This window comes from Condylura cristata, unplaced genomic scaffold (genome assembly GCF_000260355.1).
Source record: "Condylura cristata isolate star-nosed mole 26May11 unplaced genomic scaffold, ConCri1.0 scaffold00009, whole genome shotgun sequence".
NCBI lineage: Eukaryota > Metazoa > Chordata > Mammalia > Eulipotyphla > Talpidae > Condylura > Condylura cristata.
In genome coordinates, this window is record NW_004567110.1 from 11463830 (window position 1) to 11482020 (window position 18191).

The 18191-nt window shown below is 47.1% G+C and overlaps 1 protein-coding gene across 2 annotated transcripts in view; it reads left to right on the plus strand.

The window, feature by feature from the left end:
- Window positions 1–18191, plus strand: part of ANXA13 (annexin A13) — a 48241-nt gene that overhangs the window by 15557 nt on the left and 14493 nt on the right. The window contains exons 3-5 of one of the 2 annotated variants that reach the window (XM_012722922.1): window positions 6195–6266; window positions 13362–13456; window positions 15733–15903. In XM_012722922.1, coding sequence (XP_012578376.1) covers window positions 6195–6266; window positions 13362–13456; window positions 15733–15903 — 338 coding nt within the window. Of the gene's footprint in view, window positions 1–6187; window positions 6267–13361; window positions 13457–15732; window positions 15904–18191 lie in introns of both variants that reach the window. The other variant, XM_012722921.1, reaches the window with a different exon arrangement.

Below are 18191 nucleotides of genomic sequence, written 5' to 3' on the forward strand. Positions count from 1 at the left end.
GTTGATAGCTGAGTAGTAGTCCATTGTGTGTATTGGCCGCATCTTCCTGCTCCACCCATCCTTATTTGGCCACTTATGTGGTTTCCACAGCTTGGTTATTGTAAACGGGACTCCAATTATCAGGGGAGTGCAGGTTTCCCTTTGAATTAGTGTTTCCGTACCCTCTGTCTAGGTACCTAGTTGTGGAATTGCTGAGTTTTATGGGAGATTTATTTAAGTGTTTCTTTTGGATCATAAGTCAAGACCTCCTTGAAGGAGGAGACAGTAAGGAGACAGAAGTCCTTGATGCAATGTCTGTTTCTGCTTTCCATGCTCTTCCTGCTATGAGAATCAGAACTCAATACAAGAGCAGCCTCCCCTCCAGGCAGTGGGGGTGCTGACACTGGCCTGCCTCTGAGACACTTCACAGCGGGTGTTTTCCATATTCTTTTTGCCAAAATGACACTGTTTCCTTAGACTCACAGAATGTCAGTTTATTTTTTATGGCTCTCCGAAAAATGAGTCACTCATTTCCTTGCTTTTGATGCAGGGATATAGAAATACAGAGATGTGACATGTAGACACACTAGATGCAATTAAACTCTAAGACTGTAAATCTCTCTTTATGTGTGTGTGTGTACATGTACAGTAGTTATATAATATCGATAGCATTTGCTTCCATTGGCATAAGGGCAAGCTCCTTAAAAGGGTTGTATCTCGGCCCTCCCTGGTGGCGCAGCGGGTTAAAGCACAGCACTGAGAAGCTAAAGCCACTTCCGCATGAGTTTGATCCCCGCCTGCCCTGGAGGAGATCCACATGGTGCGGCAGACCTCTCCTGCCTACCCACTGCTCCCCTCAGCAGTGTCCTTCACCCATCTGCCTGTTCTGCTCCCCACTCTGTCTCTGGTGAAGCCTCTCACCGCCCCTGAGCCTCTAGCCTGTACCCCCGTTCTGTATGTACAAATAAATAAATAAATCTTTAAAAAAAAAAAAAGGGTTGTAGGTTGTAACTGGAAACACATGGAAGCAGCCCAAATGCCCAAAAGTAGATGACTGGATAAAAAAGATGTGGTACATATATACAATGGAATATTACTCAGCAACCAAAAAAGAGAAACACATGTCTTTTGCAGCAACTTGGATGTAGCTGGAAAAGATCATGCTTAGTGAGATAAGCCAGAAAGAGAAAGAAAGGCTTCCTAGTGCTTTGCTTTAATCTGCTGTGCCACCAGGGAGGGACGCCTGGCCTTCATTCTTAATGTCCTTGACCTCTTCCTGATTTCATGTAAGCTCAAACAGCAGCCCTCATTACATCAGTGTACAGCCAGCCCTACACCCTCTTCGCTCTGCATTTCCTCAGATCTCTCCTATCTCAGAACCTGGATACCAAGCAAACACTTTCAAATATTTACTGAGTAGACTGCAGCAAACCAGGGAACTATAAGAGAAAGAGTAAACAGTCAAGTCGCCACTCCCATTGCATTTTGATAATACTTCAGAGTTTACCAATGACCTTTACATCCTCACATCACTCAGTGTCACCCCTCCTACGTGCCACCCATCAAGTTTACTGTAACCCAGCATGGCCACAGTCCTAAGCCCAATGACATCCAAACCTCAGACCACCCCTGAGTGGGTGCATCTCCACCTTAAAGAGGAGACAATGAAGTCTTCAAGAGACGGATCAGCTTGCCCGGATCATGCAACTTTAGCAAGGGGCAAAGCGATTTTGAACCCAGAAGGTCTAACTAACATCCAACGCTATGAGAAATCAAGCTCGTATTTTTTAGACCAGTCACGTGTGCCCCACAGCAGCGCTGTGTAGGTGATAGAGCGGACACGCGGACATGGCTACTCAGTGCACAGACCCAGGAAATACCAAACCCTGCTCCCTGGGGTGGGCTTTCCCCACTCCAAACCACCTTTTCTCTTATCTTCTTTTTTGTTGTTTTTACTAGCCTGACTCCTATTTGTCCTATTTGTCAAGAACCTCCTTCAGCGCAAATGTCAACACCACTCTAGATGCCTCAGTTCCATAGTCAACTTTCAAGGATTAGTTTTTGAGTTTGACTTTATCTGACTGTGTGCTTGGTTTCTCTATATTCCATATTTAACTGACACCATCCTGTATTAGTATTGTCTCTGTCCTTCTATTTCAGTTAGCAGAATCCCTTCCAGTTCATCTATGTTGATACCAAGCCCGAGTTTAGCTTTGTTGATAGCTGAGTAGTAGTCCATTGTGTGTATTGGCCGCATCTTCCTGCTCCACCCATCCTTATTTGGCCACTTATGTGGTTTCCACAGCTTGGCAGGTGTGACCCCAGCTCCCAGCACCGCAGAGGCAGGGCCACAACCAGCAGCCACTCACTGAGCCCAGTGTTGCTTTGCACGCTCAGTTGTGAAGTTAACACATCATCCGGGACTTACTGACTTCTCTCCATGGACAAGACTGTAGTGATAAGCAGAGCAGCTTCCCAGATTAGCCTGTTGATCAGAGATATTTGCTACCCTGGTTCCATCTTACACCTCAAGCCCTCCCTGATTCTTCTAATGAAAAGTAAAAACACTGCTTGCTCCTTTGAGGTACTATTTCCCACATTCAGAAAATCCTCCTCACCAATGTGATCAAAAAGCAGGGTGCGCTCAGCTGTGAGCAGCCTGCACAACCAAATGGGGTCCCCGTGGCTTCCTGTGTGCATGTCACCTACTTGAACTTCTTTGTTGTTTTTGCATAAGTGACCTTACATCAGGTAGCTAAGGGGATGTTCAGGGCTGGAAGTCTGAGAAAAGTTGGTCCAACCCTTATTCCAAACAGGAAGCCAAGAATGGAAGACAAAGTAGAATTGCTGAGTAAACTGGACTGGTTCAGTAAGTTCACAACTTCCTGGCTAAGGATTTTATCAGATGATGAAACTAAGAGGACCCAAAATGTGGTGATTCCAGAGCGGCCAGTTGGTGTGACAAATCTGAAAACGGATCAAATCCGTTGGATACAAAGAGCTGCCTGTGGACACAGCACAGTTGATGGGCTTTCTTGAGTCAATGGCCATGTCAAACTAAGTGACTTGTGAAAGGTTATTAAAGAAAAGAGAAATGGGAAAAGGTCCACACCTGTCCAGCTGAGTCAAAAGCCAGGCAGGCAGCTCCATGTGTGTGGACATCTTTAAGAATAGACACAGTCTGGATATTATAGGACTCCCATATGAATCTATATGGCTCCTTTCTGACCTGGCCGGTTGCCATGAGCGTTTTATCTAGGTGTAAGGCAAGGCTGAAAGAGAAAAAGGCTTCTTCTCACACCTTCCAAATAAAGAGGTTAATGTAAGAAGTTATACATACTTTCAATGAGGTGGGGAGAGGGGATTTAGAAGTTCCACACTTGCATCATCAGCAAAGTACAGGACCCACATGGCTCACACCAGGAAGCGATGCTGTTTCTCTGAGGAAGGAGGAGATTCCTTTTGGCCTAGTAACCTTCTCTCTAAAATCTAAGGGAACGCTGGCTTTATCTAGAGAAGTGCATGCGTGTCTCGCCATAAACTCCACATTCCAATTTGCCTTTTCGTTGTTTCCAAATAAACCCATTTTATTGGTGAAAAAAAAAAAAAGTGACCTTCCATTTTCATTTCCTACTGAGCCCACAAATAATATCACTGGTCCTCCCAAAAGTCTTCTGAGGCACAAGGAAACTTTCTCACACGCTGCAAAAGGTTTGGAAGGAAATGGGCTCTATCACCTCTCTGCTAGATGTGAGGGTCTCATGCACCATTACAGAGCGAGGCAGGATGGAACCCTGACCTAGTGCCTGGGCCTTAGGAGGAGGATGGAGCTGGCTATAATCCTGGGTCCTGTAAGATCACATTCAGCCTCCCTAATCTGCCTGCACGCAGGTTTCCTTCTGTGTAAAGCAGACTATTCACCCCTGTTCTTCCCTGCTAATAATGAAGAACAGACTATGAACAAAGAATGTGGCTGGCTGGTGGCAGGCGCTCAGCAAATGTAAGCCCCTTCCAGCTAGTGTCAGGAGTAGATGTGTCAAGATGGGCCACGCAGTCACTTCCAAAAGGCAGATCACTTTGACACTAGAAATGCACGGTTCTTCATTATCCAGCCCCTCTCCAGCCCGTGGGGATGAAGGAGGACACTTTTTGTTGCAAGAGCAGAAACCCAGCTCATTCATTTAGAAGCAAGTGCTAGTTTCTTAGTTACAGATAAAACTGAGACATAAAGGATCTAGGCACTCTGCATGTGAGGGTTCATGCCAGGTTTCCCTCTGGCTCCATATTTTCATCCTGTCTCTGCGTCAAGCTTCTCCCTTCACAATGTGGCTAAGATGGTCGCCACCAGCCCCAGACTCCCACACTTATAGCTTTGCAGGGTCAGTTGGGGGCAGACACATCTCTCACAGCTACACATCAACCAAGGAAAGACTCCAGCTGATCCTGTATGGATGAGACCCCACTCCTGCACCAGTCACAATGGCAAGAGTGACAGCAGGAAGTGGGGCTCAAGCCTCATGCCTGACAACCCCAACTCTACCACATGAAGTGGGACTGGGGAAGTCCCCCAAAAGAAACAGGATGCCAGGCAGTTGAATGCAATGTGTCCTCTGAGCCTTATGTGGTTGATCACTCATTCCCACTGGGTTCCAGAGAAAATGAAAATGAAGGGAGGGAAAGGGGCGTTGGGGTGGTGTAGACAGCAGCACTTTAACCAGCCTTCCCCTTTCTTCCTTGAAAGAGGGGAGATACGTGACACTTCAGCAAAGAATGCCTACTGAGAAAGTCAGGGTGTGTTTAACCTGCTAGTTGCACAACTGTAATTAATCTCATCTCTTGAACATTTATAAGCAATGTCTTTAATTTTATGTTTACCTTTTGCTTGAGCAAGTGATACTCCTTGGGGCAAGCTGGCCTTGGATGTCTACAGAAAATGGGCCCTCTGTTCTCAAGAACAATCTATCTGGTCAACTGAAGAATGAATGATATGCATCTGATTTCACTTCATATAGAAAATGTCCTATTTTACCATGAATGGAAAGTGCCCATTAAAAAATAGCTTTAAGCGGGCTGTCCACAGCCACTGCAGCACAAATTCGATCCCCAGTCAGGCAGCTGACCCACATGGCACAGCAGATCTCTCCTGGCCTGTCCGCTGCTCCCCTCAGCAGTGTGTTTCAGTCCATCTGCCTCTTCTGCTCCCCACTCTGTCCCTGGTGAATCTTTTCAACCCCGTATCTCTGGACTGTACCCCAACTCTTGTATGCATAAACAAACAAATCTTTTTTTTTTAAAGATTTATTTATTTGTACATACAGAACTGGGGTACAGGCCAGAGACTCAGGGGCAGTGAGAGACTTCACCAGAGACAGAGTGGGGAGCAGAACAGGCAGATCGAGGAAGTACACTGCTGAGGGGAGCAGCGGGCGGGTCAGGAGAGGTCTGCCACGCCATGTGGTCTCCCCCGGGGCAGGCGGGAATCGAACTCATGCGGAAGTGGCTTTAGCTTCTCAGTGCAGTGCTTTAACCCGTTGCGCCACCAGGGAGGGTCCAAACAAATCTTTTTTAAAAAAAAAAACTAACTTAAAAAAAGTAAGTCAGCTGAAAGAAAAGTAAAAACAAATAATAGTCATACAGACTTAGTAGCAGGTACACACAAGTGCATACGCTGTGCCAGCAGCTGATGCATGGGAAGCCCCGGCTTTGTGTAGAAAGAGCTTTTTCTCCCCAAGCAGCAGTAAAAACCAGTAACTGTGCTACTCCTGCTCCCTATTTCACCTCCAACAAACTCAACACTGTGTCTCACGTGAAGATGGTAAAACATTAGCTGTGAGAAGACGCGAGCGCCTGCGTGACACACTCAGCCTCCCACTCGTGTCTCCCCACAGAAGGGGAGGACAGACCTGCAGGACACTGGCCTCCCGTGTTTCTGTTTCAGAGACACACACCTGGGTGGGCTGATTCTACAGTTGACCAGGCAGACTGTCCTTGAGGACAGAGAGCCTCTTTGTGTGTCGTCACCCCAGGCCAGAGGGCCCCGAGGGGTACCAGCCATCTCTCCAGGGCTAGCATGTCCCCAGCTGACTCCTGCACAGGTCCATGTGTGATGTGGCCGCTGCCCTTCATTCGGAGGACTGCTACCACTTTCAGTCAGAAGCAACTTAGTGATGCTTTCACTGTCAACTAACCTGTCGCTTATTTTCTTCAGGCCAAAGAGAAAAGTCATCAGCAAGGTTCTAATGTGGATCCAGATGTGAAGAAACTGCACAAAGCCTGCAAAGGAATGGGTATGAAAGATATGTTATTTGTTCATTTGCTGTTGAAGTTAATGACACTTGATGCTGATTTGTCACGTCAGCTTTCCTGCGATCTTAGGGAAAGGACCTCTCACTTTTCTTGTGTATTCCAAGCTGAGGTTCTCTTTGTAATTTTCCCAAAGTTATTTTTCAGGATTCAATACAGTCACCAGAAAGTGGGTATTTCTAGGGATTCTATACATTCCCCTTGACCTCTAGGTGGGGAAAACTTCATGAGAAGTTCAGTTTTTACCACTTTAAAGTCTTCTAAACCTCTCCAATTCTTTGAGGTGTCATGTTTGTTGAGAACTGGCTCAGGGACCAGAAAACTGAATCTAGAAATAGATTAAGTGAAGTTAAAATCATGACCAAGGTCAAGAATCAAGAACCCAAATGGAAGAAGCTCTTTACATCCAGGCCTGAGGTAAGTGCACAGTCAAGAATGAGAGACTAAGAGGCCTCCCTGGTGCTGCAGTGTTGAGTCTCAGCACTGTGAAGCTATCAGCAGCACAAGTTCTGTCCCCAGCCAGGATGCTGAACCACAGGGCACAGCAACCTCTCCTGTGTCACCCACTGCTCCCCTCAATTATATTTAATAATAAGTATTAATCAATCGCCTGTTCCCCACTCTGTCTCTGGTGAATCCTCTCACCAACCCCCATCTCTGGCCTGTACCCCAACTCTTGAATACATAAACATTTAGAATAAATGAAAAAAAGAAAAGAATGAGAGACTAAGAAATCAGTAGAAAGATGAATCAGTAACAAGGGCGGAAGAGGGAGACAGCATATGGGACCAAGCCCCTGAGAAAGGCTCTGGGACTCATGGAGGTGACTGCTGAAGCTTCTGGACACAAACACACAGATAACCTTGCCTTCCTCCCACTGGGAAACATCAGGTTACCAGACGGGAGTGTCTTCTCTTTCTCCACCTACAACACCCTTTGTGTTCTCGATCTCACCTCTCTCTCTCTCTCTACCCTCTCCTGCTCCCTCCAAATGCCAAAATGTGAAGACCTCACACTGAGCCCCCTCAGCCACACACAAATGTACCATGTCCTCTGCGTAGTGAAGGGAGAATCTGGGACTAGGGCAGCTTGGGCCCGTGCTGGCAACAACTCTGGGAGCCGTTTGACCCCACAGATCTTTTATTTTTAAATTTATTTTACAGTCACGTATTTTTAATGCAATTCTATAGATCAAACCTCATAGAAGTTGGTATTTTGGTAGAAAAAAAAATATGATCATAAATTCCTTGTGTGACTCCAGTGGAAGTAATTGCAAATCATGGTGAAAATTCTAAGAGCTATTTTCCTTAATATAGGGAACAGCTAACGTTAGAATAACTTTCCCTAGAAATGTCAGAGAAGTCCAAAAGGAGTTGATTGGGGAAGATCTGGTAAGAAGTGTAGAAGGCACTTTGACATATTAAGTAATCTTGAGTAAATCAGAGAGCGAGAATGCAAGACAGGGAGAGAGACAGAGAGAGCTGGGAAGAAAGATGACAGCTAAGTTGCTCTCTTTGGGGACCTCAGAGCAGTTCTAACAGCAGAAGGAAGCAGCTCCGAGTTCATTTCCTGATCTGGCTAACCTTGTACTTGGACAACAGCTGTCAGGAGAGATGTTTGCCTAGGAGTGGAAGGATGTTTATAGTTCTGAATTTTGTAGAGTGGCTGAGGTGGCCTCACAGGTGCTTCCCTGCTGCCTAGAGAGAGGTCCTGACACCTGGCTGTGGGTTGGAGCCAGGAGTTCAAGTGGACAGGGGAGCGATTCGGCTGCAGTTAATGACAAATGCCCTCACTCTTGGCCACCATTCAAGTTCAGTTCTACAAGCACAGGTGGGGTGTCCCAACTCACTCAGTCTTTCTCCCCTTCTTGGACATGGCCACAAAGAAAGCATGGTACTGGTCACCACCACCCATGCCCCCTTTACGCCAAGGGCTAATGTGGGTAGCACACGCACAGCATATTGCATAATCCTCCCAACAACCTGTAGAGTTTTATGAGTATAATGACCTACCAGATGGAGTGCCTGGGCCCTGAGGTGAATGTTTTGCCTAACCTGAGGGTGGAGTGACTGGAAAGAAGGGCCATCTTGAAGAGCTATGATTTGGCGGAAAGTCCAGAATTCCAACCTGTGATAAAGTAAAAGAATATGAATGTTCCTCAGAGGTTTAAAAATAGAACTACCATAATGATGTTGCTGCCTGCTCAAACTGACTCCGTATCTCCCCAGGAATTTGCTGGGACAGCAGAGGCCAGCAGGCGGCCCTCTGGGCTGCTCAGGGCGGCTCCGAGCTGTGCTGGCAACTGGTGGTGTCCCTTGCACAGGCAGGGTCAAGGTGCCGCCTTTTCTCATTTTGAAAAACACTTTCTCACCACCGCTGGGGACTGAGGCCGGGTCCTGCTGCCTCAAGCCATTGTAAATGTTTATGGGAAACTGTTGGGCAGCACAGACTGCTTATATGACTCGCGCGTTGTGAAATGTAAAATGAGATCACTCTTCGGGAAACTCTCCTTGGGGGAGTGGGAACGGCTCCCAGGATAAACCTGAGCCTGGGCTCAAAGGCTTGAGGGAAATCCAGTCATTTCCACACTCTGTCCCTTGGCGGCTGCCAAGATACCCAGGACTGCTGTGCTCTAAGGCCTCTTTTTTGGAAGTGTTCCAAAATGCTTCTAATTAGAATGCCTAAAAATAATACTTTTGAGATTTTAACTCCATTTTGCTGAAGTCGCCAGGTATGGAGTAAGGGGTTTTCTCTTGGGGTCTGCTACCTCTCGCCCAGTGGTGTGATACCTGCAGACAGCACCGATGTGCAGACAAGATTCCATAATGCATGTATGTAAGCATACACTTGGCAAATGTTGAGAACCTTCTGGATGCGCAGAACAGTGAGTGGCATATCCTGCCCCCACAGAACTTACAGTGTGTTGGCTCAAAGGTGAGCAGGTAACGTGGAGGCGCAGGGTGAGGAGTGTCCCACCTTCTTTTCCTCCAAAGAAGTTCAGGCTGTTGAGTCCTGATGCAGGGCCGAGAGTGAAGGCGAGGGCCCAAGGTGAAAGTGCTCCAGGCAGAGAGGACAGCCCTTGCAGAGGCCCAGCGGCAAGAGTGAAGGTCTTGCTCATTCTCCGAGCTGCCAGTGATTCTTGGAGTCCATGGACAGGAGGCCTGGAAGGAGGGCTTGATGGGAAAAACTTTATTTTTAAGTTTTTACTTTTTTTTTAATTTTTTATTTTGTCTAATGTTTTTGCATTATTTTTCATTTTTGTACAATGTGTGCTTTCTCCTCCCGGGAATAGTCCCCAGGAGATTCCCACCTGCACCCACATGCACCATCACCACAGTCCGTCACGCTCTTCCCTCCTCTGCTTTGATCCTATTCCTCTCTCACTCCCTGAAGAATGTCTCTGGTTTACAGTTGCCTGTTGATTTTGATATTTACTTTATTACAATTATTCTTTCCCCAGATCCCTTATTTGGATCCTCTATATTCCTCCTAAGAGTGAAACCATCAGTAGTTTTCTTTTTCTTTCTGGCTTACCTCACTGAGCATGATGGAGGACTACATTCTAACGGGCAGGCAGGCGCTACTCTAGAAGATCTCATATGCTCCACTAGAGAGTTGCGATTTTATTCTGGTCTTGAAGAGACTTTTATCGATAGGTTCGGGTGACAGGGAAGACAACTGATGTGGATCTCGCAAAGGCCATCTTGGGAAGAGTGAACAGGAAGCGCAAGGCAGGGCTGCATTGAGGCGGGGTGTGAGGGTGTAAGGGGTGAGGATGGAGGGGTGAGAGGCTCTGAGAGCTGCCACGCAGGTGGAGTAGTGAGGGCTTCGGGGTGACTGACAGAACATGGGGTGAGAGGAAAAGAAGGCATGGGGATGTATTCCAGCTTTCTGGCTGGCACAACACAGGGCAAGGGCCCCCTGGCGCCTTCAGGAGCCAGGCCTGAGTGGTGATGGTTCTAGACCTGGGCTTGAGCAGCCCGCTGCAAAGAGGAGGACTCAAGGGATGTTTACCAGAAAAGGAAATCCCTGTGAGATTTCTGGCCCTCGCATTATGTCTCTTTGTGGCATAATGTCACAAAGGAAGTAATTGGATACGCATGACGTAGGTGAGGCTGCAGGAGGACATGAAGAGGAACCACATGAATGACCATGTTAGCATGCCACAGAGTGAGGCAAGCACTTAGCTTCTGTCTTTGAGAGTGAGCTCATCTTAGCGTTTTCCATTTCTCCAGTTGGAATCGGACAGTTAGGCCTTCCTGGAATTTTAAAGGTGGAACTAATCCGCGAGGCTAAGTGAACAGTCCCACATGGCTGGCTTTGTGCTAGAGCCAGGACTCGGCCCTCTCAACCCAGCTCAGAGCTGCCTTCCTGAGTCCTGCCACTCTCTTTTCAAACCTGGCCGTGAGGGCTGGTGCCAGCACCCTCCCCCCTCCCTTCCCTGTCTCCAGCCAGGTCTTCCTCCAGCTTCTCCCATACTTACTACCCAGATTTCCCCAGGTCCCAACCCTTTTATGAAAATGCAGCCAAATGCATCTACCCAGCTCTTGTTCTTTCAGGCGCTTTATCAACTGGATCAGAACTATCAGTACAGGCCATTTTAGTTCCCATAAAAGCCACCAAGCACCTGCTCTTCCCAGAGAGCACACACTACACGTAGGCCAAGGAACAGCTAACGTGGGGGATCTCCAGACAGCTGCTGCAGAGACTTGTAGGGCTTTTCTTGAAGTGGTGTGTGTTGTAGCACTGGGTGTGTCAGAAATCTAGGGGATGTATTTGCTTCCCAGGACTGCCATGAAAAAGTACAAACCAGCTGACAAGCTACACAGAACATTGCTGTCTCGCAACTCTGGGGGCCAGAAGTCTGAAATCAAGGAGACAGTAGGCCATGTTCCCTCAAAGACTCCAGCAAAGCCCCCTTTCCAGGCCTTTCTCCTAGCTTCTGGCAGTGTCAGGTGACCCTGGCTTGTTCACCGCTCCCTCCCACCCCCATCCTCACAGGGCACTCTTTCTGGGTCTCTTCACCTTGTCTCTCTCTGTGTAAGTCTGTCTCAAGGCTCAAATTTCCCCTTTTCATAACGACAGCAGTCATTTTGGATTAGTTCCCACTCTACTGACTTCATTTTAGCTTGATTACTTCTATAGAGACAATTCCAAATAAGGTCACACGGACGGGAGGGACTGGAGGTTAGGATTTCAACATGCCATTTCAGAGGAACACAATTCAACCCAAACAGGAGGTGTCCCCTGCGCCAGGACGCCAGAGGAGAGTGGGAGGAGAATGGGAGGTTCTGCCCGAGTCCCTTCAGTGCCCGGGAGCCTTCCTAGCATCTGCATTTAGATCTCAGTCTCGCAGCTCACGCCTCATAGTCTTACGAGGTTAAGATTGTCACCACCTCCATCCCCTGGAGGTAAAGATGAGACCCCAGGCAATGCCATCCAATGGAAATAGAATAGAAGCCACCAAATGAACTTCAATTTTTCTAGAAGCCACATTTAAAGAGAAGAAAGATGATGCCCTACCTGGTAGCACAGCAGGTTAGGACGCAGCACTGCAAGCCAGCCGCAGCAGCTTCAGTGCGAGTCCGATCCCTGGCCCTGGAGGAGATCCACATGGCGCGGCAGACCTCTCCTGGCCCGCCCGCTGCTCCCCTCAGCAGTGTTCTTTGTCAGTCAGCCTGGTCTACTCCCCACTCTGTCTCTGGTGAATTTTCTCACCGTCCCTGCACCTCTGGCCTGTACCCCAGCTCTGCATACATACATAAATAAATCTTTAAAAAAAGAAAAGAAAGATGTAAACCTAACTTTAACAATACATTGTATTAATCCAACATAATAACCACTCAACAGGTAATTAATATAGTCATTGAGATATTTTACACTCTTAAAAAAAAGTTTTTGAAATCTGTATGCATTTTACACCAGTAGTAGATTTCAACTCAGACTGGCCCCATTTCAAGGGCTTGCTCAGCACATCTGCTCCAGTGCTGGACAGCCCTGGACCCAGCTCGCCAGCTGATGCCGCTGGCTGTGCTTCTCAAACCACACCAGTGCTTCTGACACCTGGGGGTGGGGCTGCGAGGGAGCAGTTGCCTTCTATGAGCCACTCCCTGTGTTACTCTGTGTGGTGTTACTTATGAAGAACCGCATCTTATGGACAAACGTGACCCACACAGGCTCTAACCCAAGGAAGACCACAACGAGCAGGCAGCTCCCTAGCAACCCACAGTACCATTTAGTGACCACTCCCTGCGACCCCGGTTCAGACTGTGACCTGCAATCTCAATCACCTCAGCAATTCTAGAGCTATCGAATCATGTTCCATGGAAGAGCAGAGAGAGCAGAAACGTAATGCATCAAGATTTATAAAAGTGCTTGCATGCCGACAAATAGGAGTAGGGCCGTGGACATGCGCAGGTCTAGAAGAATAGTTGAAAGCCCACTGCAAAAGTGTTAATCCCAGAGTAAGGAGTTATAATTTAATGTGTAAGAAGCACTAAAGGGAGCCCTCCCTGGTGGCACAGAGGGTTAAAGCACAGCACTGGGTAGCTAAAGCCACTTCTTCATGAGTTCGATCCCCACCTGCCCCGGAGGTGACCACATGGCGCGGCAGACCTCTCCTGACCCGCCCGCTGCTCCCCTCAGCAGTGTACTTCTCAGTCAGCCTGTGCTGCTCCCCACTCTGCCTCTGGTGAATCCTCTCACCACACCTGCACCTCTGGCCTATACCCCAGTGCAGTATGCATAAATAAATAAATCTTTAAAAAAAAAAAAAGAAGCACTAAAGGCACTTTAAGGAGTAAAGTAAGCAAATATGTGCCTCCAAATGAAGATTCTGATGGCAGACAGCACAGACTGGTTACTAGGAGACTGAAGTCCAGCAGCACCTACTCAGCAGGGCAGTAGAATGAAGAGAGAAGAGATGTCCAGTAGGTGGGACAGATGGCAGCAGTACCAAAGGGAGGAAAAGGACAATGAGTCCCCAATTGTGACTGGACTTTCCAGTTTGGTGGAGTCATGCATCTTTCTTCATGGCTGTACAGTACTCCATTGACTGTATTCTTTCTCCTGCTCTTTAGGAACAGATGAAGCAGCCATCATTGATATTCTATCAAGCAGGACATCAGAAGAGAGGCAAAAAATAAAGCAGAACTACAAAGCAGCTTATGGCAAGGTGATTCCAAGGGTCCTGGACAAATGGGATGTCACTGTTTCTTCTCCATCCCCAAGGCAGAGAGGAATGAACTATGAGGTTATTGTGTTAGCTTGAGAGGGGAAAAAAAAGTGAAACAACTATTTAAAAGTTTAATTGACTTCAGAAAAATTGAAATTCCTTAGTTAATTTAATTAGACTATAAAGTCTATATTCTTTAACTCTTTATTTTAAAATTTGATTTCAATTTTCCGTTAATCCCTTAGTCATTTTCTTGTACTCATTTGAATGCATGCTGCTTACTAACTTACTAACTTATAGGCCAGTGATTTGCAAATCCATTTTCAGAGGTGGGTCTTTCTAGAGCAATTCTTCACTTGTCTATTTTTCTTCAAGGATGATATATTCTTCATAAGTGATTTTTCTCAAAACCTTTTAAAAATTCATTGAACATATATTCCTTTCTCTGTATTTTTTTTCTTTCATTCTTTTGGGTTTTGATAATGCTGTTATATGTAGAAATCTTTAAGTTTGCATTAGGCTTTCTATGAAAAGAACATGAAATCATTATGCTGTAGTCTAGCCCATCTTTACAAAGCCTGGTCTCGGGGCCTTCAATCCCTCTCTATATAAAACTAGAAACAGAGATGGGTTTACTCACTTATTTGATGTTACCCAGGTAACATGCTCACAAATAAGTTGAAAATGATAGCCTGTTCTCAGATTGTGAGGAGAGTCAAGCAGGAAATTTCCAGAACATCCCAGTAAAGAGAAAGAATAAGAATGTTTCCACTTCCCAGAAAGGAAAAGCTCATTTGGTAAAATGACTTATGCAAAATCACTGAGTAAGAAAGAACCAGCACCCAAGTCCCAGTCTTCTGAGCCCCCACCTCAGGGTACCTCTTTGTTTATACACTAGCTGGCTCAGATGCCTGTGCACTTAGAGTTTGCCTGCTCCTTCCTCATGACCAAGTTTGTCGGTGTTGCTCACTGAGGACAATGATGAAACCAGTGAATCCTCAGATGCATTTCATTGGTTGTTTCATTTCGCCGGGTGCCTGCTCTTAGCAGCGTCTCGAGTCCTATGTCCACTTCCGCCCCACTGATACAGAAAGACCCAGGCTTCTTAGCCTTCAGGGCAAAATAGGAGCAGGTGGGTTTGAGTACTCCTCAATACCTGCCCTGGCCAAGCACGGGCTTTCTTTCCTGTTCTCAGGAAAAGCTGACATTGCTAAGGAAGTCTAAGTCACAGATCATGAAGCTCCAACATACTAGAGATCATCCCATCTACATCCCATGTAACTGAGCCCTAGAGAGGAATCAACCATACTAAGGGCCATGCTAAGAAGGAAAACTTGAGTTAGAACTGAAAGATCCCCGAACCGGCTCCTGTGTCTAAACAGAACATAAACACACAGGATTTGTTTTCGTGCTTGTGGCTTAGAGGAGACAGCTGGGGTTCTCTTCTCTGTAGCCCTATGCCATGTCCAGCTGAACTGAAAAAGGGGGGCTGGATCCACACCAGCAACCAGCTTTCATGAGACATAATGTTGTTAGATGGAGCAGCTACAGAGACTCCTGATCACCACCAGCTTTTAAGACTGCAGGCCCCAGGGCTTAAGACAAAATTCTGGGTTTTTCTCCCAGACCCAGAGCTCAGAGAAGTAATTGGCTTGCCTTCTCTCAGCATAAAATAATAATTATTATTATTATATAACATAAACATAGTATATGATACCGTATATCATATGTAATATGATTTATATGTCATATAAAATAGTGTTTTTTAGAATCATTTGTTGGAATTTAAAACATGTCAGGCACCATACTGTCTTGATGTGAATTTCTCACTTAATACGCCCAGCAACCCTCAGAGGTGTCATTATTCTCCCATTTTCCAAGGAGGGAAATTAATGTCAGTGAAATTAAGTCAGCCCTACCTGTGGGTTTCCTGAAAGGCAGGCTGGTCTAGGCGCCTCCATGTTGGGTTCTCCCGCCATTCAGTGGAAGCCCTTCACTGAGTCAGGTTACACTGAGAGACTATTCGTGACCCTCTCTTCGTGAAACCATCTAGTCCTAGGACTTGGGTAGGAGCAGGCAGTTCACTAATAATACAACAGAGCTTCCCAGAAAGCATCTATGAAGACAGATGCTTGCTAACAACAGGGTGCTGTGAGAGGCTGCTGTCACCCTCCCCCACCTTCCCCCACCCTCCCCCATCAACTCTCAGGGGAGCAGATACCTGCTTCCCTCCTCTTGGTCTAAACTTCATCAGGGCTCTCGTTATCTCGCTGCAGGACCTAGAGGAGGTGCTCAAGAGTGAGCTGCGTGGAAACTTCGAGAAGACAGCCTTGGCCCTTCTGGACCGGCCCAGCGAGTATGATGCCAGGCAGCTGCGGAAGGCGGTGAAGGGTCTCGGCACGGATGAGGAGATACTCATCGAGATCCTGTGCACGAGAACCAATAAGGTTGGTCCCAGCTGAGTGTTCAGACCCACGAGCACACCCACACCTTCATGGGGTCAGTTGCAGCAGTCCAAAGAGGGACTGCTTCCCTTGTGCCATCCCCAGGTGAGCCGCGCCTGGACGGAATCGTGTCTACTTGACCCAGGAGGAGACAGACGCCCCCCCTACCTTCCAGCCACCAGTCTTGGTGTTGCTGTCCCAGGCCTGAACACGAGAACCTTCCAGAATAATTGTGTCATCTATCTGCTTATCTAAACAGATGTACAGTTTCATGTCTGGGAGACTAGACTCTGCTTTTCCTCTGCCTTGAACACTGCAATAAGCAGCCCAAGCACAGTCATGAAGCTGCCTCCTCCAGGCTGCCTTCCAGTGCACGGCTCTCCAAGCCCCTCCCTTTATTGAGCGGCTCTATTGCGGTCTGCAGACCATGGCTCTTTACAGGCTGAAGGCCTGGGGCAGCTCTACACCCAGCAAGTCTGTCAGCCACGTGGTCCACAACCCAGAGGAAGGTAGCACTGTCAAGCAGTGAGGCGTTCTTAATGAAGCGTAACTTTGGGTTTTCTCGACCTGATGATGTTGCACACTGACTAGACGACAGTGTGGCGCAAACACATTTTACATAGGCACTGGAAAACCCAAACATTCTGGAGACCCGTGCATTGCCATAATTGTTTTAGTGTGATCTGGGACCAACACTGTCTCTGAGGTGTGTCTGTGAACAAGGCAGGGAGGTGCCAGAAAATCCCAACATCTTGAGACCTCTGGGTAGGAGCAGGGTTTGGAGCTGACAGCAAGGACAAGTGACAGCAGCATCTGGACACTAAAATGCGTCCTGGGCCTGAGTACGGACTCCTGGCGCTGGTCTGTCCTGCTTGGCTTGTGTGGTGGTGTGGTGGTGGTGCTTCCTCAGGCGCACCCCTGCTCCCACTCACAGCTACAAAGCCCCTTCCTGAGCATCCATGAACTTTTCTCTCCACAGATAATAAAACAGCTCCATGTGAGGGCTTTACAGATTAAGATCGTGCCTTAGAGAAGGTCGAGCAAGAGAGAAGACATCTGCCCAGTTCAACCAGCACACAATCCTCTGACCTTGCGTTCCCACCCTCTCCAGACACAGCAAGGTCCCTGCAATAGGGATCCCAAGCTGCCTTGCAAGAGGGTTAACTTGATCATGATTTTTCTAATCCTATCTGACATGTGCATTCTCCCCCAGCCTAAATTTTTTCAAGCCCTAGTCTCAAACAACAAGTGCCCTATTTTTTTTTCCCCTCCAATTACATCCATCTGTCTTAAAAACAAATGGTGGGGAAGATATGGTGAAGAGAAAGGAGCCCTTCACACTATGGGCAGGTGCTGTCATTATAGAAAGCAGTAAAAAATGTAAAAGCACTAGTTTGAAAGGGTATATACTCTCAGGCTTATCGCAGCATGAATTCCAAGAGCCAAGAGCTGGAAACAACCTAAATGCCCATTGACTGAGGGACAGATAAAGAAGATGAGGAGGTCCACAGACACACTAGAACATGACTCAATTACTTTTTTTTTTAAAGGATGAAAATCTGCCCTATGCAACAACATGAGGCCTCAAGGGAATTATACTTAGTGAACTAAGTCAGACAGAGAAAAACAAGCACATATGATTTCACTCGTAGGTAATATATAGAGAAAATAAACAAACGGATGGACTAAATTCAATAAAAATAAACTGGTACACTCTAAGACTAATTCATGGTTACAGGGGGGAAGAGGGGCAGGTAGTCAGGACAAAGGGATCCATGGCCGGTGGAGGAGAGAAGTGAGCCGCGTGCCCATGCTGATTCTCAGTGATGAACACCTGAGACGTATATACTGCAGTAGTGCATGCTGCCTCTGCTCCCTCGGTAATAAAAGGAAGTAGATTTGACAGTAAAGAGAAGAAAGCCGGAGCGAAGAAGGTGCGGGGCTCTCAGGGATCCTGGCCAGCTGCCCAAACACAAAGATCAGCTCCCACTGACCTTCTACCTGCCTCGCCTACCAAAGCACAGAGCCCAACGCCTCACCTGTGTGAGGTGTTCTCCACCTCACAGCCACTGATCCCAGCAGCAGCAGGGGAAGCTGCGGGAGATGTCTGCGTGTAAACAGCGCTAGCTCAAGTGTAAATTGAGGTGCTCCTGAGTGAGCCCTCAGTAGAAACCATTGAAATATCAGGCAATTCTCCCCCAACATACTCGAGAGAGACATTTGCACTCCTGCAAGCAGCAAATTGTTTACTGAATGAAGCCTTGTTTGAAATAGAAAAAAAAAAAAAAAAA